This window comes from Herpailurus yagouaroundi, unplaced genomic scaffold (assembly GCF_014898765.1).
Source record: "Herpailurus yagouaroundi ecotype Mexico unplaced genomic scaffold, PumYag 139, whole genome shotgun sequence".
Taxonomy (NCBI): Eukaryota; Metazoa; Chordata; class Mammalia; order Carnivora; family Felidae; genus Herpailurus; species Herpailurus yagouaroundi.
The window spans coordinates 70,015,164-70,039,932 of record NW_024412394.1 but is presented as its reverse complement, the minus strand read 5'-3'; the positions used below and the strand labels follow the sequence as shown (position 1 = coordinate 70,039,932).

Genomic DNA, 24,769 nt, shown 5'->3' with positions numbered 1-24,769 from the left:
CTCATGATCCCATGCATACCTGAGAATCTTCCCCCAGTGCAAATCTGAACACAAGAAGTTCCTCACAGTAGCATATTAAGGTTACACTGACATGGAGGAAAAGCTTAAAAACACTATGTACGGGGGCGCCTGGGTGGCTCAGTCGGTTAAGCACCCGGCTTCAGCTCAGATCATGATCTTACAGTCCATGAGTTCGAGCCCCGCGTTGGGCTCTGTGCTGACAGTGTAGAGCCTGGAGCCTGCTTCAGATTCTGTGTCTCCCTCTCTCTCTCTGCCCCTCCCCTGCTCATGCTCTGTGTCTCTCTCTCTCTCTCTCAAAAATAAATAAAAACATTAAAAATTTTTTTAAAAAATACTATGTACATTTTGATTCATTTTTGTTCTTTTAAAAAAATTTTTTTTAACATTTATTCATTTTTGAGGGAAAGAGACAGAGCATGAGTGGAGGAGGGGCAGAGAGTGAGGGGGACACAGAATCCAAAGTAGGCTCCAGGCTCTGAGCTGTCAGCACAGAGCCCCACACGGGGCTCAAACCCACGAACCATGAGATCATGACCTGAGCCAAAGCCGGATGTTCAACCACGCGCCCCTTGATTCATTTTTGTATGAAAAAATAGGATATATAAAGTGGATATATAAAGTATATGTTATACACATGCAAAACATATATAAAATGGAATATGTAAATATTTAAAGGCACAGAATGTATCGGTATAGATGCAACAGAAGCCAGAAGGTATTTGCACCCAAACATTTCCAGTGTTTTAAGTCATTACCCCAGAGAGGTATGATTCCTGGTGACCACCTCTTCCTCTTTTTTTTTTCCATACCTGTAATTTCCAATTTGACTATAATTATATCCGCTACATTTTAAATTCTTTAAATGCAACTGTGATTATGTCATTCCTGGGCTAAAGTTTCTTCACTTAAAATTTTAAAATTGACAACAATTTTGTGATGAGGTCGGTCAGAGAAGCACATGCCAGCTATCACCTGCCATGAGGTCTCTGAGAGTGAGGTGGCAGGAAGGAAAGGTGGAGGATGAGGTCTCTTTTCTGCCAGCACCCCTCTCCTCTTGGGCTGGGCTTCCCTGTGGATGACTCAGGTGGGAGTCCAGCCACATGAGGAGAAGCCAGGGCAAGGGATCTGGGTGGGGGAGGGCGGGGCCTTCTAAGAGTCATTCTTCCCTCTGTGACATTGTACCATAAGGTTATTGTACATTGAAAACCAGTTAAGAGGGTACTTCTCCTATTAAGTTCTTACCACAATGAAATGCAAACCTTTTGTTAACTTATAAGAAGTTGTTCTTCCTCCCATTGGTTTCCTCAGGCTTTTGTTCAGGACACAAATGTGACTGTGAAAAGCCCCTCAGAGGGTTCAGATTTGCATTTGAGGAGGACCCCAGTGCAGCCTAGAGCCTGGGGCAAGCTGAGAGACCCGGAAGAGGCTGGGAAGTTTCTTCTCACTCAAGCTGGCCCAGGTCCTGCAGGTAATGACTGTGGCCATGAACAGGCACTCAGAGAGCCTCCAAGATGCCATGACTCTTTCACCCTTCCTGTGGCAGCATGTCTCCGATGTGTTTGTACCTCTGCAAATGCGGGTTTCCCCTCCTCTCATCACCGAGGACTCAGGACAGCTGCCCCCTTCTTCCGGCCAGCGAAGTCCCCGCAAAGGGCTTGTTCTACGTGGTTTCTTAGCAGCTTGTCTGGACTTTCCCTTTGAATTCCTGTTAACCACTTTGCATTCCCCATGGGGTCTACTTAAGAATGCCTCAGCAGGCTCTTAATTCCTTCAGAGTCAGGACATGTTTTTATCATTTTACCCTCAGCATCTAACCTGCCATATTGAAGTGTTTGGCAAATGCTAAATAAATGACTACATGAATTAATGAATTACTAAATAAAGGATGGATGGATGGATGAATAGATGGAAGGAAGGACAGATGGAAAGAATGCAGGAAGCATGCTAAAAGTCAAGTGAGGCTGTGACAAGTGTCATAGCCCAGAGAGGAAGCATAGATAACTCAGGCTGTCCACATCCTGAACAAAAGTCTAAGAAAGTGAATGGGAGGGAGAATGGCTTTTGGAAGTCCCCACCCTCACCCAGCCCTCTTGCTCTTGCTCTTGCTCTCCTTCACATGGCTGGACTCCCCCATGTCACCAGGTCGTCCACAGAGGACAAGTGCAGCCCCAGAGAGGGGTGTCAGCAGAAAGGAGACACCACTCTTCACCTTTCCTTCCTGCCACTTGACTGTCAGAGACCTCATGGCAGGTGATAGCTCGCGCCTGCTTCTCTGACCAACCTCGTCGTAAAATCGTTGTCACTAGGACACAGTCCCACAACAATCCTGTGTAATTATGTCCAAGATTAGCGCCTAAAAATCCAAAATAGCATCTGACGTGAATTTCTATTTACAGAAGGGCATATGGGATGCATTAACAACACCCTCGCTAGATTCTTGGATGCTGTGGACAGGCCCAACAAGCAAGTGCTGAAGGGAGTGGGCAGCCCTGATATTTCTCTGCTGATAATCGCACCCACCAGGGGACTCAGAAGGGAATTCCAGAACCTTCTTTTGATAAAGCCTCCAGGCCTCCAGATCTGCTGCTGCCAGAACTAAAAATAGTTAGGTCTAGTTGGGGAAGCATTGATCTGGAAGTCGGAAGGTGCGGGGCCCTAGTTCTGCATTAACTGTGCAGTGTCCTTCCCATTTAACCTCTTCGCCTCCCTCTGTGCTCCCTTCTGTGCATCAGGAATTATAGAGCAGCAATCCTTTGATCACGGGGCAGGTGGGAGTCCCAAGGGAGATAATGAACATGAAAGTATTTGGCAAACACCCAGCCTCAGTCTCAGGAGACAAGGAGGGAAGGTCATAAGAAAGCAGCCACACTGAAGAAGTTCTCCAGTTGTCCGTCTGTCGTCGTAGCAGGAGTAAAATCCTCCCACCCTTAGGCCTTTGATGGTCTGAGGGTGGCCCTTTGGTGAGGAGATGATTCCCTTTGTTCTACTGGCTCCTAACTTGCTGTGAAACAGTCAGCCATGCTCCCTTCTTGCCTGCTCTGCCCTATTACTCTGTCATCCATGACTGTCTTGTTCATGGTTAATATGAGGAAGACCCATGGAACAGCCAGAAATGTGAACAGCTCTTCTCAGCAAATGGGAGGTTACCCGAGCCACAGGATAAATAAATGTGGTTATTTTTCCTCTTTAAAAATAGTTACTCTGTTCTTTTTTTAAGATTTTTAAATATGGTAGAGCTAAATAGTATATATTGGACACTGACTATATGCCAGGCTGTGTTAATGCTTTATTTGCATTATTTCATTTACTATCATTCATAACTCAGTAGAAGAAGCACCATTATCCCATTTTACGGGTGAAGAAACTGACATTCAGAGAGACTATGTGTGTACCGAGCTCCCAGAATTGTAAACAGACCTACGGTTTGAACTTTATTCTGTTTCATACAGAGCCCAGGATCTTGTGTATTATGCAGTTTTGCCTCAAAAATAATATTATCTGCAAAAAATAAGATGAGGAGGAAGATTGGGAAGCACATATTCAACCAACAATAAAAATTCATGGGTCTTGAACAAATACACTCCCACCCCCACCATTCAGGCCTTTCATAGAACCTGAACATGGCCTAGGTCGTATAAAAGTGTGTGATTGATTGACAGTGAAGAACGGGACATAAAACAAAGGTGAACAGTTTTTGTGTACTGAAGAGGTCTGTATTTGAAGTCAGAACATGATGCATATGTTATTACTGCTATTATTTTATTATCCCTTAAGGTTTTTTATAGGGAGATTGGGACGGGATAATTAAGCATCATCTTTTCCTCTTGGACTCTAGCCATCTTGCCTCCCAACATAAGTTTCCAAGAACCAACCAAACATATTTTTAAGTTCTTTCACTTAATTTAGCGAGTTACCCAGTTTACGTGGAAGATGATTATAGTTTAGCTTACTGGTTCGGGACAATACTACTTTTGTATCCTAAAATGAAAACATTACAAACACTTGGGGATATATGAGAACTGTTCGCTTCTACCAGCTTTGTCCCCTGTTGTCTCTTATCACTTTATGGTCCAAAATCAATGACCTTAGCATCAGATAGTGGCACTTGTACCTCTCACCCATTACTAAATATATATAACAATTCCTGTCTCATGGGATTACAGTAAAGATGAAATTGAAGGAGATAATTTATGCAAACTTTTCAGCACAGAGGAAGTACTCAAAAACTGGGAATGCCATATCTCCTATTCTGAATGTATATCCTCTATTTTATGAGTTTCAGGGTGGTAGAGCTGCGAAAGATCATTTTGGAATCAGTGATGCCCCAGTGCAAACCTTAGCTTAGCTTTCTACCAGCTGCGTGATATTGGGCAAACGTCTTAGTCCCTCAGAACCTCCTTTTCCTTTCTTTCCTCTTTTCTTTTTCTTTTCTTTCCTTTTTTTTTTTTTTTTTTCTGTAAAAGGAAATAAAGTCCTATTTTCCAGGAATGCTGTGAGGCTTACTAATGCCATAATATGTAATTACTGATTACACAATATGTTACATGTAAGATATTACAGATAGTTGGTGCAAAATAAATGGGTGTTTTGCTTTTGCTTAGATAAAATAGCTTTTGTCCTATAAAACAGAGCTAAGGATTAGGTTTTATGAAAATGCTTCACTCCACGATTGTGGATGATTTCAAGCATCTAGAGACCTACTTGGGTGTCGTTTTATGGTTGCTTCATCTAATCCTTTTAAAGCCATGGACATGTCTTGTGGGAATGCTTAGAGTTCCTTTCTGAAGCCAGTGTAAGCAAAGGTACCTAGCAGCTGCAGTGACCACTGACCCATCCGCAGGGCGCCTGGCACAATTTTGGCCCACTTCGCCCAAAGTCCTAGAAAGGTTACATGACTCACAGGGATGTAGCAGGCATGAGATTACAGGCCTAGAGGAAGAGGCCAGGGCTGTGGGCAGTATATTTGACAGGCTCATACACTGTAAGCCTTGTTCCAGACCCCTTACAAAGCACCTCTTGAGGATGAAAACAAGATGTTCTTTGTAAATAAAAGTTCATGCATTTGCGTAATAAAGTCATTTTCCAGCCCCGCAGTAAAAGATATTCTTCTCCCAAGCCCTCTGGGTGAGGACTGTCAGGAGGAGGATGGGTGGCCAGCAAGTCTCAATGAAGATAGCTCAAAGACTGCAGCCTTCCATCTTTAGAAAATGAGAAACCTTGCTCCAGAAAGTGGGTGCCCTCCCCCTCTGCTGTCTGACAAGCCGCACCTCTCTGGCTCCTGCCCCTACCCCTGGAATCCCTTTCCCCCCTCACTTGCCTGCAAACTAGGGGGTCACATAAAAGATCTGCATAAATACAGATAAGACACCGAGCACCTTGGCTAAATAAATAAAAGATGTGAGGAAGCGATCACAAAGGCTGAATATTCATGGGGGTCCCTTGGAGGGGCTCCAAACTGAGAGCGCGCAGGGAGGGCAGGCCAGGGAAAGGCCCGAGCTCCCTGTGTGAAATGCCGTTTGGAGTGGGAGGGCCTGGAAGTGGAAGGTAAAAAGGGAGTGGTGAGAATGGATGTGGGGAGGAAGGCAGGGCAGCGCAGCCCGCAGACCCCACCCGCCCGGGACAGGAGGTGGCCGGCGGGGCTCGCCCTAACCCCGTCCGCCTTTTGGTGCTCAGCGTTAAGCTGCCTCCATCTGGACGCCCCTCAGCCAGAGCCTCTGGGGAGAGAGAAAGCGGGAGAGAAAGTGCGAGAGCCAACCGAGGGGGAAGAAGGAAAGAGGAGAGACAAGGGGGGAAGGAGGGCTCCCGCTCACCCTCTCGCTGTGCCTTTTTCACTAAGTTGCGCGTCGGGCCGCCTTGACTTCCCACATCCGGACAAGGCGGGGGCCGAGAAGGTAATGCACGCGAGGCACCGCCGCCCCACGGGGGCACCGACGAGGACGCACAGCCGCCGAGCCCCACGCAGCGCCCTGCTGGATGGCAGCGCAGAGATGGCCGTGAGCTCAGCCTGGCGCCCCGTCCTGAGGCTCTGGCTCCTCTGGGGCGCTGCCTGCGCGGCCGCCGCGGCCGGGGACGACAGCGCTTTTCCTTTTGACATTGAAGGGAGCTCAGCGGTCGGCAGACTGGACCCGCCCGAGGCGAGCGAGCCCCGCGTGGCTCCCGGAAGGCTGCCGCCCGCTGCCGAGGTACGGTGTCCCTGCCCTTGTCACCCCGGCCCGGGGCACCTGAGCCCCGCGGGCTGTGGGTGCCACGCTCCCGTCCGTCTCTCTCCCCCCGCCCCCACACCTCCTCCCCTCCCCCATCCCTCAGAGTTTCACCTGCACCCGGTTGAGAAGTTTTACTTTGTCAGTGGGATTTGGGCGTCGCGAGTTGTGAGTTGAGGCTTTGGAACCCGGCACTGTTCCAACTAGCAAAAGTGCCATGTGCTCGGTGTACTGGGAGCCGGTCTGCTTGGACTATCACCTGGAGCTGCAGTGGCGCTTCTGCGACTTTCTGCCACTTGTGTGTCCCAGGAGAGTTACTTAAAGTGTGTGCCCTGTCCCCGGCTTCCTGCTCTTCTGAGATGTTGGGACAGTGGGAACAATACTGCGGGGCCAATCTTTTTGTCACAAATCAAGCAGAAGGTCCTCTCCAACAGGGGAGAGGGACTGAGCGGCTGAGGGTGATGGGATACTAAAGAATCTGTTGGTAAACTGCCGAGCAGATGCCTTAAATAGATAGGAGCCATTATGTTCCAGAAGCAAAAAGTTGTGATGGAAATCAAGCCCCATCCCCAAAGTTAAAATGATTGGGATGTGCTACTGGTGATGTTTATGCAGAGAGCTGCTGTTTGAGTACCTTGCAATAGCTTTTATGTTGAAAGCATAACCAGAAAGTAGAAATTGGGTAAAGGAGGATGAATCCAGAGTAAGTGATTTAAGAGTCCCTTGAGCCAAGACGACAAGGGCATGTCCAGTGCGTGGGAGATGTTAAGTAGGAGGAAAATGAAGTCACCTAAGTTCATGGGAAAGGAAGGAGCAATTGACCTAACACCGCGCGCGCACACACGCACACACACACGTGCTACAGCTATGGTTACAGCAACTATAGAACCAAAGCATTTATATAGATTGACATCATTTCTAACAGCACCAAAGTCTGGGATTATTGCAACTAATTCTACTAATTGTTAGTATAACTATAGTTATTATTACTACTAAAATAAGGTGCATGGAGATGGTCCGTCTCCAGGAGTGAGCCCCACTCACACCCCCCAAAAAAGGAGGGGTGTGTGTGTGTGTAGGGCCAGAGCATACCAACCTCCCATTGTGGTTCAAAAAATAACCTCTATAGGAAAGAGTGGGGCACAGCTGGCTTCTGCTCAGCTTTGTGCTCCCCAGACCTGGGGAGAAGCCGGGCCAAGAGAGACACCGTGCAACGGGAAGGCATTGCGTCTCCACAGGCTTGGGATTAACCCCTGGGAAGCATTTCCACCTGTTGCTTTGAGCGTGGAAAGTCTCAGAACAAAATGCTTAGGGGCAGAGTTGCCAGATAAAATACAAGACATCGAATTAAATTTGAGTTTCAGATAGCAACAAATAAATGTTTTTGTTTATGTCTCAAATGTTGCATGGAATGTATTTACAGTAAAAATTATTTATTGTTTACCTGAAACTCAAATTTACCTAAACCTTCTGTATTTCTGTCCACTAATTTTAAAGAGATGGGCACACATACCTTTTTGTAACTCTTACCCCACAAAAAGTAAGAAAATAATTATTTGATTTTTAGGGAACCTTAAATCTATTGCTGAGACTCTGAGCAATTTCTTATATACTCATGTGCTCAGTGAAATAATAGGAAGGCAGCACAGCAGAGTGTTTTGGGATTGCAGGCTCTGCAGTCTGATGGTCCCAAGTTCAAATTTCAACTTACCTCCTCCTTACCTTAGGCAAATTCCAGATGCCCAATTACACAGAAAGAGACTAAGGCTTAAAGAAGTTATTGATGCCTACTTCATACTTCCTAGAGTTACTGTGATGGAATTAGATAAAATATACAGACAGAATGCTTAACACAGTACCTGATATGGTATTAATGCTGTACATATGCTAAGTCTTGTTATTAATAGTATAAAATATGCAGACGATTGAATTAAAAGAAACCCTTGTTTGGGAATATTTCTCAAAACATTATTTTTATGGCGCTATTTTACTTAATATTGCTGTATATCTGTTTGTCTATATCTTTCCAACCAGAAAGAATATCCTATAGTGAGTTAAATGTGTAATACTGTCAGAGTCCAATAGGTTCAGAATGCCAGTTCAGGCTTTTGGTTTAGGGAAACAGAAAGAAGCTATTAGTCATTCCAGAAGTGTCAAAGTATATGGTGTAGAAAGTGTGGGATTGGAGTAATTGCATTCCCAATGCCTAGTTTCACATAATACCTCTAGTTCATTTCTGGTCCCGTGGCAATCCCAATGCCCCACCATTCAGATTTCCCATGCTCTTTATAGCCAGTAAGGAGACCATAAAGCAAATACATTCTGGAAATTTAATAACATGGCGCAACCATTCTACTGACTGGTTCAGGAGATTGTATTTACATCTATAGACGGAGAGAGAAAGAGACCGTGGACATATGTGATACCTTATTTGTAGGAGGTTTGAGATGTAGATGGAGAGATATTCTAAAAATGCATTCATTTTACTTCACTTGGATTTATATGAATGGTTATTCCTCAATTTTCCTTCAAGGGGCGGAAGGAAAATATACTAAGGCAAGCAAGCATACAGCAGTGGGAGGGTTTGGCTGATGGCCCTCCAAAGGCTCTCCCAAGCTCTTCCAAGGACAGCAAGGCTTGTGCCCTCTCCACCCCTGGGTCCTTGGCACTCAACAGAGGACTCCAGACTCTGGCACACTGGTGCCCAGTGTGAGTTAGGGGTTCAGTGACATTAAATACACACTGAATAAAAGGATGAGGAGCACGGGCTGACCAAGAAAGAAAGTCCCTCCTTTCCTTCTCAAACAAGCCCAAGCTTCCCCCAGGACACAGGGTTTGAAAAGAGGAGCACCCATGGGTAACTCAGTGCTAATTTGGTAGGATTTTCCCACCTTCTGCTTTTTCACAAGCAATTTCCCACATTCACCACTGCTGAGTTTATGGCGAAAGCAGTGTTTCTCAGTAGGATGGGCAAAAGGGTGATGGGCTGGTTTCAAAAAAGCATATTCAATGTTCTAATATTTTACATTTAAGAAGAGAAAGTCTTGATTCTATCATATACACTCTAGCAAGTAAAACCAGGCAGAAGCCTTCTTAACCAATATGGATCTGCAAAAGCACTGGAAGGGGTGTAGGGATGGGGATAGGAATGGTCCCCAAGAAGAGGGTGTCACAATGTCCTTGGCAGGAATGACAGTGTCGTCTGTCAAAAAGGAGCAGGAATTAAATAAGTTCAAGAACACTAGGTTAGAGGTTGATACTGTGGGAAGAAGCCACTGCACAGAGACTCTAAAGAGTGAAGTCTCCACTGGAAAGGCAAAATGAGAGGTATGGAGGGCAATGGTGCTCTTACTGCCCTTGGTAGATAATTGAGAAATTAAGGGCAATAAATGACAGTGTTGAGCAAACTTCTCTCAGCAAAGAAAACGGGAATTTATCTCCTGGTAACTTGACTGGGCTCTGTTGTTGTTGTTGTTGTTGTTGTTGTTGTTGTTGTTGTTGTTAGCTTCCCTCCAAGAAAATCAGTGGCCCGTGAACCACATGTGCACATGTACCCCACGCTGGACAAACTTACTTGCTTTTAAAAAAGCACTATGAACTAGACTAATTCTGAGCAACTTTTCCTCTAGACTCTCTTATTGTGGATACATGATCCTATGCTCCAACATAACTGGTGCCCTGCCACTAAAGGATCGCAGTATGTTTATTAAAAGGCAGCTTAGATCTCTTTCGCTGTCTACTTTCCTTCTCCTTATCTTGGGCCCTTACTTTGAAAGAGGCCCTGTTGAATCACGTGAAGACCTCTAGTCACTGGCCTGGGCCATCATTCTATATTGCTGTCCAACAGTGCGTGAAGGTAATGTGAACTCCCACATGCAGTCACTATTTCATTCACTTTATATCATCCAGCAAGTATGTTTGGAGCCTTACTGTATACAGAGCAATGAAGTAGGTGCCAGGAAGGACAGAAGAAGGCAGAGTCACATCCCTCCCCTCAAGGAGTAAGCAATCTAAGAAAGAAAAATGTACATATAAAGCTGAATATAATATGAATATTCATATAAAGCTGAATGAATTAATGTTCTGTAAAAGTGGCTGGAAGCTAAGGGCCATGGGGGTAATGTGGAAAAAGTATTACTCCAGAGCCAGACCAGTAGGACACAATCAACCTACTCACCAAATACCAAAGAAGGTTCCTGGGAGACATTATTTTAGAAGGACTAAATATAGCGGCAGTAGTAATAATAATAGCATGGCTTATGGCTAATGCTCATTGAGTATTTACTGTGTGTCACACACTAATCTAAGCACTCTCCAAGAGCTATTTTTTTTCACCTTCAACAACTCAATGGAACTTGTATAGTCATTCTCTTACTTTGAAAACAGGGAAACTGAGAGCATTTGCCCAGGCACCTTACCCGGTAAGTGGCACAGCTAGGATGGAATTTATGAAAGTAATTCAACTATGCAAGAGTACCTAGGAAAAAGTTATTAGGTAAATAGAACTATCTGTAGGCATAAGTTTTAGTCAAAGTTTTAGAAATTTCTTAAAGATCTATAAAATGCCATTCAAAGACTATTTGTGCAATGCTTGCTGGATGAGTAGCATAAGTTGCATACAATGTTAGGATTATCAAAGAATCGAGATAACTTCCCTTTCCTGGCAAGTCTAATAACTACTTTTTAAACTACTCATATAGGAAAGACAGAAATTAATACGTATTGACTTCTACTATGTCCCGTGGAACTACATGTATTATCTTTTGTAGTAGTCAATAGTGAACATTATACCCATTTTCCAGATGAGCAAATTGAGGTTTGGAGATGGTAAGTATGTTGCCCAAGGTTACCAAATCCCATTCTTTTTTCCCCAGCATATCACTGGGTCCCCCTGATAGATTTTTTTAACTCTAGGGTCTTTTTTGCATCCCATTTTCCTTTTTTAAACATATTCTAGTATGTTTCCTCTACATGATGCTACAGTTTACATTAGAACCTCCATATTTAGGTTAATAGGTAAAGAATTCAGAACACCACCACCTATAGGAATACATGGCCTATCTTATAGAATGTATTATAAAATTGCTAGAAAATAAAGAATTCCATTTGCTATGGTTCCAGAGTTCTCTGATTTAACCATAAGTTTTTTTTATTGCAGTAAAATATGCATAACATAAAATTTTCCATTTGAATCATTTTTAAGTGGCATTAGGTACATTCACATTGTTCCACAACTGTTACCACCATCCATCTCCAAAATATTTTCGTCTTCCCAAACTGAAACTCAATACCCATTGAACAACAACTCCCCAGTACCCCCTTCCCCGGGCCCTGGTAACTGTCAGTTCACTTTCTGTTTCCATGAATATTACTCTGATAGATACTTCATATCAGTGGAACCTACAATATTTGTTCTTTTGTGTCTGGCTTATTTCATTTACCATAATGTCTTCAAGGTTCATCCATGTTTTAGTATGTGTTTAAATTTCATTCCTTTTTGAGGCTGAATAATATCCTAATGTATGTATATATCACATTTTGCTTACCCCTTTATCTATCGATGGACGTTTGAGTTGTTTCTACCTCTTAGCTTCTGTGAATAGTGTTACTGTGTCCATTGGCTTACACATATCTGTTTTGAGTCTGCTTTCAGCAATTTGGGGTAGATATCCAAAAGTGGAATTGCTGATTGTGTGGTACAGAAAAAGTTTTAAAACTTGGATTCCTAGAGAGGCCAAGCAAAAACAAAAACAAAAACAAACAAACTAACGAAAAAAAAAAAACTGGGCAGTGAAAGGAATACATCCTGTGAGTGACAGATGCAAAGTGACAGGAGAAGGGTTGCCTCTTCCAGAGGGACACGCACCTCTGTGTTGCCAGGTCTTTTGTTTTTTCAGGAGAAAACAGGGTCCGGATTCTTAAGTGAATTTGCTGACTCATTTTTTTTTTTAATACCCTGTGGGAAGTGCGTCTGATGGCCCAGTTGAGCCCAAGCGCTGTTTATTTCAGTCTCTGCTCAACAACATTTGAAATTCACCTTTCACCAAAGGTACAACTTGGGCGTCTAGCCAGACAGATGGGCTGCGAATTCAGCCCCACTACTTTCCAGCTGTTTGACTTTGAGCAAATGAGTTCATCCTTCAGAGGCTCAGTTTGTGTGATTGTAGAGTGAACGGAAAAGTGTTTGCCTTGCAAGATTATTGTGAAATAAGGTCTAGGAGCTGCCTAAAAAGTCTGCCTTTAGTTCCCTCTCTTCGTACCTCTCTTCTCTCCCTTTCTCTTCCACTGTTTTTATCTACTGCAAGTTAAGACTTGTTTTACCGGTTTAATTTTTTTCTAAACTTTTATTTATTCTGTAAATTTGGTTATTTCCAACTTTTCCGTACAAATGGACTGATCAGGCAACATTGGAGGAGACGGAGACTGGACGTTAATTTTTATAATCACTGTATCCCTAATGGTTCTTTAAACATAGCCTTTCCCCAGTTGGGTGATCTGATCAGTGAAGAGAAATGAATGAATTTTTCTAAATTCCGGAAAACTTAAACAAAAGTACCAACATCTTTGATATGAAAAGGACCATAACTTTTTTTTTTTTCTTTCACAATTAAATTCTCAAATCTTGGGGCGCCTGGGTGGCGCAGTCGGTTAAGCGTCCGACTTCAGCCAGGTCACCATCTCGCGGTCCGGGAGTTCAAGCCCCGCGTCAGGCTCTGGGCTGATGGCTCAGGGCCTGGAGCTTGTTTCTGATTCTGTGTCTCCCTCTCTCTCTGCCCCTCCCCCGTTCATGCTCTGTCTCTCTCTGTCCCAAAAATAAATAAATGTTGAAAAAAAATAATAATAAAATAAAATTCTCAAATCTGACTTTTTCATAATTTTTTGAAATATGTAACGTCAAAAACACTTCTCTCCTTTGGGGCTTTTCCTCACTCAGAGTAACCATATAAACATAATGATGGCCAGACATATGATTGATTAGACATTTGATTGATTAGAAACCATTAAAACCAGATTACCAGTACGTCTTTGAGTTCCACACGTTGGTATTTCCAAACAGTTACTTATTTATTTTCTAAAACCAGGAAGCCTGCTGGTTCCCTGAGATGTGGTGACCACATAGAAGAATATTTAAATATCTACTCCAGTATTTGCCAAAGAGCAGCATTCTTTTTCCAACTGTTTTCTCTTTTGCTCCTAGTGTGGTAAAGTTAAATTCTGGGAAATGGTTTACTGAAGGGAAGCTTAGCCACAGATGTTTGTAATTCCAACTTAAGTTTCCCATCAAAGTCTTAATGAAATTCAGCTGCCAGCAGTTAGGGTCTGAATCTGAGTCTTTTTATCATGAGAAACTTGGGGAAAACAGCATTCCGAGGCTGAATGGTAGTGGGAAAATGTCCATATTCAAGCTCAAATCCCCTGCATAAAGAAAAAAAAATACAGAAACAAGTACTGTTTAAAAAAAAAAAAAGACGAGAGAGGGGTGGTCTGACATACTTTGAGCAATATGCAATATGACCTTCTTTTCACTTCCAGCACTTTCTTGGTTTGTACGTTGTGTTTTGGAAGAAGCGAGACATCTAGTGTTTACCTAAACGGAGGGAAATATCTACATTTATGACTCCATGAGAACTGATGAGTTGGAGAAATCCCATACCGCCAACAGCTGCGTGCGCGCACGTCTCTTGCAGACTAGACCAGTAATCCATGCTGTGCATACTACCGCTGAAGGGACCCTTGAGCACAGTGCAGACTTTGTGCATTCATATTTATTTTGAAATCATGCCCTCCATTAGATGAAGTGGCACGATTACTTCAAAGGAAATGAGGGAGTCTGAAGATTAGAGATGTCTTCACTAAAACTCGCCTCAGAGGTGACTGTTCCGTGCAATCATGTTGTCTGTTGACAGAGTAAATTGCAACATAGGACACTGCACTACACAGCTCTGTAAAGCCAAGTGTCAGCCCAAAGGAATGTATAATATAGACACCAGCAGAAGGCAAGAAAATGTTTAGTGGGCCTCATACGTTGGGATGCTAGGGCTGTAGAACCATCTAGTATTACAGCAAGAACCGGAGCACAAATTCGGGATCTGGGGCTTAAAATTGGGGCTGGCCTGTCCTTCCACAGGAGAGTTATTTTACAATGCCTTTCAAGTTTCATTGGCCAGGCAACGTGTGTTTCCCCCTTGAGGAACAGTGATACAATTTAACAAGCGAAGAGTGACCTAAAAGTAACCTCTCTACCTGCTGATACGCCTGTGAGTCCCGAGAGCAGGAGAGTGATTCTGTCGTCTGTGATTCTGTCAATCCCCAGGTCACAGGTGAGGTGCTAAATGCGTGTTATTTGGAGACCGAACAGTGCCTGAATGCCTGGCGATGAGCCAGTGTTTGTGGTGCATGAATAAATTGCCTCATTCTGTATTGTTCCCTTGGAATTGTTGTGTGTCATACTCACTGAAATTCCATCTATAAGGAACCAGCCCTGAAGCCCCTATTGCAGCACAGAATTCGGCGTAAAGGAGACGTGTTTGAATGCAGAGGCGGTGGGTGGTTATTATTGGATGTATGACTCTATTATATCTTGCGGTGTGAACCGTAAAATCAAAGGGATCACAGAATGTTAGATCTAGAAAGAGAGTTTAGAGATTCAACCTTCTCATTTTGTAGATAGGGAAACTGAGCCTCGGGGTGGGAGATGGTTAAGGTGCTTCACTCAAAGACACAAAGCTCATTCATTACCAGCAGTGCCAAAACCTGTGTCTTCTGACTTCCAGCCTTATACTCTTTCAAGCTATTTCTATGGGCTATCTATCTATCGATCTATCTATATAATTTTTCTCTTAAAGATATATATCTTTAAGGGAAAAGTTGCTTGCTTCTAACATACGGTTATTCGCTTTGCTCTTTATTGCTTCTATTTATTCTTGAGTTGAACAATCAGTAAGAGAGGCTCACGGAATTCAGAGTGGGACAAGCACTGGAATGTGACTCTGGAACCAACTCTTCTGGTTCTTGGCCATGCCACTAACAACCCGATCACCTTTACCAGTTAAAGGAACCTGGGCACGTCCCTTCACCTCCTGGGCCCTCGATTACAGTTTAAAAAGAAGAAAACAAAATAAGCAAACAAAAACAAGGTTACTTCTAGCAACGGAGTTCTGTGATTATCTAACGAATAGGTAACAGTTTAAGCTACTTGAAGGGAAGCTGGCTTAAGGAAGAGAATCACTCAGCATCACAGCGGCCACCCCGGTTAGAACCCCAAGACCGAGGAGCCTAGAGCCCAAAGGAAACACAGGGACTGATCTGGTGGGGTGGGGTGGGAGGTGGGGGCGTTAATGGGCCCTTCTCCCTGCTTCTTGGTGAGGGTGGTTGCAGGACAGAGCACTGGCCCAGCCTTAGACATGAGCCTTTCCAAGGTGACTACCAAGGAGGCTTCCCACACAGCTTCAGTTGCAGACACCTAAGTGTGTCCATGAAAGTCACTCTCCCACACCTGGGCTCCAGAGTGCTGCCACCTGCCCTATCCAGACCCTTCACAGTGACTGTAAATGTGAAGCTCCACACAGAGACACCGGAGGGATGACGTTAGAGGAAGTGAGGGACACAGAGAACTACTGAGGGGAGGCTCATGTCCTTGCATCTCTTAATAGTGAAAGGCACATAACAAGCTCTAGAAAGGAGAATGTATTTACACTCAGTGCAAAAGGAAGGGAAAGCCAGTGACAGATTATCGATTCATCACAAACGTCAACTGAGGGGTGCCTAGGTGGCTCAGGTGGTTGAGCGTCCAGCTCTTGGTTTTGGCTCAGGTCATGATCTCATGATTCGTGAGTTCAAGCCCCGCATTGGGTTCCCACACTAACAGTGCTGAGCCTGCTTGCGATCCTCTCCTTCTCTCTCTCTGCCCCTCTCCCATTCAAATGCATGCGGGCTCTCTCTCTCTCTCTCTCTCTCTCTCTCTCTCTCTCTCTCTCTCTCAAAAATAAATAAATAAACCTAAAAAAATTCAACTGAAATCACAGCATTACAGTATGCACAGTCTAGCCATTAACTGAGACTTCATGTTAAGGTAAAGAGGAAGCCTAATTTGATAACCTGCCCTAGATTGGGCAGGACACAGCACCCCCAGCCTAGAAACGGTACCCCTGGAGACTCTGTGCCCTTGAGAGTAAGGGAGGCGAGGCAGGGGAAGAATTTACTTGTGGCACTGCTTGAAAATAGGGTGTTGCTCACGCCTTTCAGGAAATAGTGGAATCGTAATGTTTCTCTTGTGAATAAGGGATGCTTTCTAATTCAGGATCATGTGTCTCCTGGGAGTGAGAAGTGTGGTCTTTGTGCTAGGCTAGAAAGATAACATGAAGAGATAGGGAAGAGCTACGTCCACAAGATGAGAATTGCCGTGGCTCCTTCTCAAGCTGGAATTTCTCTAGACGGATTGGGATCTGTAGGAAAGTGCTCGTGAGTCAGGGTCTGTGCCTCTCGTGCATCAGAGGGGGCATCTGCATCTTGCTGGCAGACTCTAAATCTCCTCGATGCAGCCCCAGCCCTGAGAGGGGCTATTTTAGAACAGCCTTGAACGTCAGCTATCCTCGAACCCCTTTGAGACACCTAGTTGACTGATTTCAAAGATCCTTTTAGCTTTAACTCCTAAGCATGTGATTAGCACTTGCTGTGTCCCAGGCATTGTTTTAGGCACTTTGCGTTATTAATCCATTTATTCCTCATAACATAGTGAGGAAGGCACTACCATTAATACCATTGTATAGATGGGGAAACTGAGTCACATAAAAAAGCTGAGTAACTTATCCAAGATCACAGCTTAGAATCTGGCTCCAAGCTTGTAATCTTTATCCTATAATGATCCTTTAACATCTGTGTTTCTAAATCTCACAGTGCCTTACGTTAGCTCAACTAACAGGGATCCCCAGTATCCTCCAGGAATGCCAGAAAGGTCATAGTAGTTGACAAGTCTATAAAGAATATTCTAATTACTGGTATGTTTATATTTTTGCTTTTTTTTTTTTTTTTTTTTTAATTTAGAGCATAAACTGACCTTATCATCTCAGTAACAATGAAAGGTTCTTCTTTGGACATAATAGGAATAAAAATTGACGTAATTTCTGAAAGTGTATATTTTCACGTGTCTCCAGCTATGCTAAGCATTAATCATCTCAGTAGGCTCCTGAGTTTACTTTGTGGATCTATGACTTAAAAGAACTTGAGAGAGGGGGCGCCTGGGTGGCGCAGTCGGTTAAGCGTCCGACTTCAGCCAGGTCACGATCTCGCGGTCCGGGAGTTCGAGCCCCGCGTCGGGCTCTGGGCTGATGGCTCAGAGCCTGGAGCCTGTTTCCGATTCTGTGTCTCCCTCTCTCTCTGCCCCTCCCCCGTTCATGCTCTGTCTCTCTCTGTCCCAAAAATAAATAAACGTTGAAAAAAAAAAAAAAGAACTTGAGAGAAGGATAAAGAGAGAAACCAAAATGTGGTAAAAGCGGGTCCTTAGGGAAAATGGTTAGAAAAGGGCTAGAAGTCCAAGATCAGGGAGACTTCAGGCTTAGTTTATGGTGAATGCTCTCTTCCTGGCTTGTAAATAGTCATCATTTCTCTGGGTCCTCACCTGTCCTTTATTCCATGCATGTGCAGAGAGAGAAAGGACTCTCTAGTGTCTCTTCCTCTTGTATAAAGACACCGGTTCTATCAAGCTTTACCCTTATGACCTTGCTTAACCGTTATTACCTCCTTATAGGCCCTGTCTCCAAATACAGTCAGTCACATTGGGTATTAGAGCTTCAACGTAGGAATTTGTGAGACACATAGGAACCATAACACCTACCCAGTGAAGTATGTTAAGCAATAATTCATTTTTATTTTTTAATGTTTATTTATTCATTTATTTTTTGAGAGAGAGAGAGTGAGAGAGCATGCACAAGTGGGGAAGGGGCAGAGAGAGAGAGGGAGAGAGAGAGAAATCCCAACCAGGCTCCTCATTGTCAGCACGGAGCCCAACGCAGGGCTCAAACTCACGAACTGTGAGATCGTGACCTGAGTCGAAGTCAGATGCTTAACCAACTGAGCCACCCAGGCACCCCTGAGTTAAATCTTTAAGACTGAGGGAAATTCAAGGTGAAGGGACAGGATAAGGAAAGACAAAAGACAGAGGGTTTCTTCTAGAAAGAGATACAGTCTCAGCTGGTGAGACTAGACAACCAGGAGTCACTGAAGATTTCAGAGAAGAGAAGAAACTCAATGAGAGTTGTGCTTCCAGATCAACATTAATCTGGAAACAGTCTACTAGACGCATTGGGCAGGAAGCAGCAGAGAGCCTGGAATCAGAATCACCGATGCTGGGGCACCTGGGTGGCTCAGTCAGTTGAGTGCCCAACTCTTGATTTCACCTCAGGTCATGATGTCACAGTTTATGAGTTCGAGCCCTGCATTGAGCTCTCTTTGCTGTGAACACAGAGCCTGCTTTAGATCCTCTGTCCCCCCCCCCCCCCCTCCGCTCCCCCCCCCCTCTCTCTCTCTCTCTCTCTTTCAAAAATAAACACTAAAAAAAAAAAAAATAATAATCACCTATGTCATGCATTGGTAATTATCCAGAAGAGAGTAAGAAGGGCCTGGAAGCGAATGGTGGCTGTAGTCTGGAAAGGAGGGAAAAGATGCTGTGGTCATTGCAGAGATTCTATTAAGACAACTTGTTGTATGTTTGGAGAGCAAGGGTGAGGGGTAGATTTGTCAAAGGCACTGCTGATGTTGATGTTTGTAGAAACATATTACATCATGGGGAAAAATCTCTTTGGAGACTTTTTAACACAAGACCTACTAAATCAGTGACTTCCAAGCTGAAGCCTTACAGAAATGCCTTGGCTATAATTTGGGGTGAGGGAGGCTGAGCAGCAGGAAGTTGGGGCTTTGCTTCCTTCAACCAGAACATCTTCTTGTTGTTTTTTTTTTTTTTTAATCTGTTTTGTAGATGAATTCCACATGCTTTTTCACTGGGGGGCCGGGGCGGGGGGCCGGGGCGGGGGGGGGAGGAGATCTCTACTCTAAAATGTTTGAGTAACATTTGAGTAAACCGTTATGCTGGGAGCTCCCACGTTGATATTCTAAATCATGACCGGTCTCCAAAATGGTACCCCAAATGTCGTCCAAATCAGTGTCTCCTAGGCAGTTTCCCAGCGGTGCACACACCTGCTGATTTGCACAGAGCCTCTGACGTTCCGAGCACCTCTGCAGCTGTGCCAAACATGAGCTAGAAACCTCTAAACAATTGGTGCTCTCCTGAGAGATATTTTTATGCTTCCTCTTCCTTGTTTGATGATATTTTTGGCCCTTTCCTAGGAAATAAGGAAATTCCAGTTTTGTCTCAGTTATTACCTGGGGCTACTCAGGACACCTAACAAAGGAGTTTTGGAAAGAGTATAGGGTGGCAGCGAGCAGACCAGATAACTGGTGTCTTTGATCCTCAGAGGAACGGTCAGATGTTTGCTTGGTTTTTATTTTTTAATCCAATTATTCCGTCGCCATAAACACCATCTTATTCCAACACTTATCCAAAGCCTCATCTTGTTCTAAACTACAGCTTCTCACCCGCACTCTGAGCTAAAAAGATGGTTCTTGATCTTATTCTTCCCTCCCTCAATGCAGCATTGTACTGGTCTGTGGTCCTTTATCCCCAAAGGCGAAAATGCTTCCACATAAATGTTACATCTATGAAAAGGGAGAAAATAAATATTACAAACTGTAACTTATCTTTACTTTTTCACTTGAATAAGAACAGTGACACCTTAAGCATTTCACAGTGTCATCAAGGCAATTTTCACTTTGCTTTATTTTGCTTTGTGATGTATATGCAGAACACCCAGGGAGAACCAATCTTCCAACGAATTAGGAAAACTTTCTACATCTTGAAAGATAAGCTATTGATATTAGGGGCACCTGGCTGGCCCAAAGAAGCACGTGACTCTTCATCTCACAGTCGTGAGTTTGAGCCTCACACTGGGCATAGAAATTACTAAGAAAAATAAACATCAAAAAAAAAAATGCTATTGACATTGGACAAGCGTTATTCACAGCTGCCAGATATTGGAATCTCCAATGGCTACTAACTCAGTTGGAAAATAATGTGAATACTTACAAAGCCTCCATGGTCTTCTAGATGTATTCCTGCCTCTTTCCACCTTTATTCCTGGCAACCACCTTATAAAACAGGCAGGCCATGGGTTATTAATCTAATGGATGGGAACATGGAGATGTCAGATGATTTTCCCACAGTCTCGTAGCATGTGGCCTTATTGCGACCGCAAGAAATTTTACAGAATTATAGACTGTTTAGATGGGAAGAGGAATCACTCTGCCACTAATGTCATTGAAAGAGAAGGAAATGAGCCAAAAGTTTAGTCACTTCCTCAAGGTCCCGCAGCAGGTTTCTAGAGCTGGGGCCAGAAACCAAGTTTCCTGGCTTTTGGAGCAGTCCCCTTGCCCCGCATCACAGCATGAATACCATCACCGGAACAAGTAAGAGGGGTGAAGAACAGCTGAAGCCCTGTGTGTCGAGACATTAAACAAGCTGCATCAGACAAAAGCACATCCATGGGACTTTCGTGTTATGTCTTATGCCACCACCTATGCCTTAGTCCTGAGTAATTTAGGTACAGAAATACTGGAAATTCTCTTAGCCTTTGCGTCATTATATTTATCCCAGTTTTGAATTTAACTTATAACCACATCATTCATAACCTTTCTTTTATCTCAGAGATCTTTGCCTTGGCCCCCTATGGCTATTGACCCCTTAAATTATGCTTTCAGCACCAATACTTAGAAAGAAGACTTCCGAGTGCAATAAGATTCCAGAATTTCCGGCTACAGTTTTCTGATGGTCCTAAAAAGTAAACAACACATCCTGGATCTTAAAAAGAAGACAGAAAAAAAAAATCGATTTCAAAAGTGAACAATAATGCTTTTGTTTGAAAGCAATTTTAGAGCTAATTTGAAAAATTCCCAGGCCACATCGCGTCTGCCACTCCCCCTGCACACGAGCATCATTCAGGTTTCCACATGACTTTAACAAATTCCCCTACCATGCAGCAAAACAACTGTAACATGAGAAATTAATGAGGAAAACGAAATGTAGGAGAGCACCAAAGCAGTCTACTCTGGCAGACACATCCCACCGTGACCTTCCCACTCTGCTTTGTGACAGTTCCGAGTTTCAGCTACTTTACTTTCATTAGTACCCGTGTCGCCAATAAAATCTGCCCCGTCCCAGCAGAACTATAGTTGGTGAAATCCAGGGACTGTGCCATGAGCAGCATCTGCTCAGACGTGTCCTGAATCCGATAACGACAATCTCAGGGGGTTGCTGACCTTTGTGGTCCGCAAGGTAGGAAGGTCTGTGGGAGGCAGAATAGCTCTTAACTGCTGCCCAGTCAGTGGTTTGTTTTCTAAATGGCAGGTACCGTCCTCCCTTGTCCTCCCTCCTGGTCCTCCCCCCTGGATGTGAGGAGGATCCTCAGCATGGTGACAGTAATACTGTATTTAAGGTGATACAAGTATCTTCGTAAGGTCAGAGTAATAATCTTTATGAGGGAAGTATAATGTTCTTTTTTCGGTGCTTAAAATCTCTTGGTTTTGTTAAAGGACTGGATTCTTCCTACTCTCAGAGAGGATTTGTGATTATTTTGGCAGATGCACCACATTTTTCCTGTGACCTGTGTTTCTGGACCTGCAATATATCAAAATGTTCAGTGGAAATAAGCATGGAGTTGTTTTTTGTTTCTTTCCTGTAGACCATCTCTGTCTGCTCTTCCATTTTAATTATTTTGAAAGCTAACAAGTGTGGGACCCTTTTTTAGTTTTAAGACATATCTTCATCTCAGATTATCTAAACTGTCTTGATTTTCCTTTGATTACAATCTCTCTCCTTTTTTAATCTGCTAACATAAGCTCGTATTCAACTAGAAAATGTGCTTTCTCCTCAAAGTCATGAGTCAGCATGGATTTCCTTCAAGCTTAGTTCAAATCATCTGAACTAAGAAATTTACAAACTTCAAAAAGGAAAAAAAAACTGAAATAGTAGTTGAAGTTTTAAATGAGGACAGTTTTCTGCTCTATTTCAGCTGCTCAGAGACCGGGCTGTTGACAATAGAGTATTGAAAACCAAGGGTACCAGGTTTTTGCTATAATTCTTGGTGGGTTCTAAGTAAATTAAGTCAATCTAATAGCTACTCAGAGGGCCAGAAAACCAAGCATTTCTACCACCATTCTTTTGTTCCCCTCACTTTGGGAAAATTTCACTAGACAGCAAAATGAAAAAAGGATAAAATAAAAAGATCCTCTTTTTATAATTGAATGACATTCTCCCCATGCATCAATTATAACTTGGAAGTTATTGCCACTTCCAAAATTCCTACATTCCTCTCCACATGAAAGTCACTCGTGGAGTTCTGAGGACCACAAAGAATTATTGAGGCTTCTAGGCATACTTAACACTTACCTCAGGGTTTAGGGGATGCCTCTAATATTATCTACAATGTTTGAACAGAGAGAGTCGTATCTCTGTGTGAGTATAGTGTAAGCAAGAAGGTTACGGAAGATGTCACATGAGTTTAATGGTGATATTAAACCAATCTTTCCAAAGAAGATCCCAGAAAGTAGAAAAATAGTAGGTCCAATTTATAGATTGAAGTGGATTATTGAAGTATATTGAAGTAGATTACCAGGAATGAAGAATGCCTGCTTTGAGAAAACAAAACAAAACAAACAAACAAAACCAGAAGGAATAAAAGTTTGAGCCTTTGTACCTTATGGGGAGTGACTAAAAATTGACCTATGCTTTCCAGCATTTCAGCTCCAGCTTTCCTAAAAAAAAAAAAAACAAAGAAAAAAACAAAAAAACAAAAACAAAAAACAAAAACAAAACAACAAAAAAAAACCCTTGACACAATGGTCACCTCCTCTGAAGTATGTCCCGCCACCCCCCCCCCCCGCCCACTCCCAAGGTAAAAGTCCTCTTTCCTGCGACGCCTGGGTGGCTCAGTCGGTTAAAAGTCCGATTATTGGTTTCAGCTCAAGTCATGATCTCAGTTTCTGGGATCAAGCCCCATGTTGGGCTACTTGGGATTCTCTCTCTCTCTCTTTCTTTCTCTCTGTCTCAAAATAAATAAATAAACTTTAAAAAAAAGTAAGCTTTCCTTCTTCAGTCTCTCAGCATTTCTCTGTACCTCTCCTGTTACACTATGATCTTAGTACGTTCTACCCTACCTTTATGGCAAGTTACACAGGCCATCAGTGTCCGTGATTCATCTTCTGATTCCCTAAATTGCTTTGCCAAGTGCCTTCAATATGAAGTGCTCAAAAAAGGTAATAATTTATGCATCTCTCACTTATTCGTCAAATGCCTGCTTTGTGCTACACTCTAAACTAGGTCTCAGGTGAACGGTGGTACATAAAACAAAAAGAAAGACTAAATGACCGAGTAAATACCAAGTACTGAAAGCCAAAGCAGTGCTGGGTTTTTTGTTTGCGGCATATGTACATTCTGACATAACTCTGTAATTCTGGTGGCCCTATCAGCATTCGACTTGACATCAATGGTGAGCCATGGCGTCCCTACACTATGCATTCCAGGCGCTCTGCACTGCGGGTGAAAATGCCTTTTAAGCTAAAAGCTTTGTCTTTCCCACTGTATATGGAAAAATTGACGATGCAGTTTCATAGAGAAGGTCTAGCTAAGAAATGTTTATATTGGAACAAACCCCATCTCCAAATCTGGGTTTGTTGCTGAATGGTATTTTGTTTCCTTGGATCAGGGAAGGGGTCTGGAAACATCTGTAACTCAAGTATTGTTTTAAAATCGGCACAACTTTCCCCCCTCAAATGACAGATAACAGAGTTACTTTAAATCAAACACCCTCAGCCTTCCCCATCCATTTCCTTTCACAAATGTGTATTATTTTGTTGTCAGTAAAGTAGCTGTGCACAGAATAGATTTGTAGCATTCTGCACGCTGGCAGCTACTTTGTCCTCACTTTCCTTCCGCGCTAGTTTGTATCTTTTCACTGGTGTGAGTATGCTCTACCCCAGTAACTATCATGATTACGGTAGTTATTTGGGGGCAAATTTTAAAAGCCACAGATACCATCAGATGGTAAAGTGATTCTGAAACTATCCTCAGAATCTTTACTAAAAAGAAAGGTACAGGTTGTTTGTGTCATTTATAAATGTAAACCGGAACGAAGTAAAGTTTGAAATTAAGCAGCATTTTACCAAAATGACACAATTAAATTTTTAGGGGAGGGAAGCTGGGGACAAAAAAAATCATAGGAAATAACCCCAAATGATAGGAAAAGGATGGCAATTCTGCACCAATTTTGAATATCATTCGTGTTCTAAAAAGAACATGGTATTGGTATTTAGAACATGTTCTAAAAAGTAGCTTATGGACAGTTCATGATATAGTTAAAATTTTGTTTGCATAGATTTACCATTTATTGGAAAAGTTTCTTTCTTTCTTTCTTTCTTTCTTTCTTTCTTTCTTTCTTTCTTTC

The 24,769-nt window shown here is 43.1% G+C and overlaps 1 protein-coding gene and 1 long non-coding RNA gene across 4 annotated transcripts in view; one reads left to right on the top strand and one right to left on the bottom strand.

Moving 5' to 3' along the window:
- The window catches only part of LOC121029921 (uncharacterized), a 47,928-nt gene extending 41,994 nt beyond the window's left edge, over positions 1 to 5,934 (bottom strand). The window contains exon 1 of one of the 2 annotated variants that reach the window (XR_005789975.1): positions 5,832 to 5,934. This is a non-coding gene — a long non-coding RNA (uncharacterized LOC121029921). The remainder of the gene's footprint in view (positions 1 to 5,831) is intronic. The other variant, XR_005789977.1, reaches the window with a different exon arrangement.
- Positions 5,446 to 24,769, top strand: part of LAMA4 (laminin subunit alpha 4) — a 146,032-nt gene continuing 126,708 nt past the window's right edge. The window contains exons 1-2 of one of the 2 annotated variants that reach the window (XM_040474418.1): positions 5,446 to 5,565; positions 5,858 to 6,203. In XM_040474418.1, the coding sequence (XP_040330352.1) occupies positions 5,450 to 5,565; positions 5,858 to 6,203 (462 nt within the window). In that variant the 5' untranslated portion in view covers positions 5,446 to 5,449. Of the gene's footprint in view, positions 5,566 to 5,601; positions 6,204 to 24,769 lie in introns of those variants that run through there. The other variant, XM_040474417.1, reaches the window with a different exon arrangement.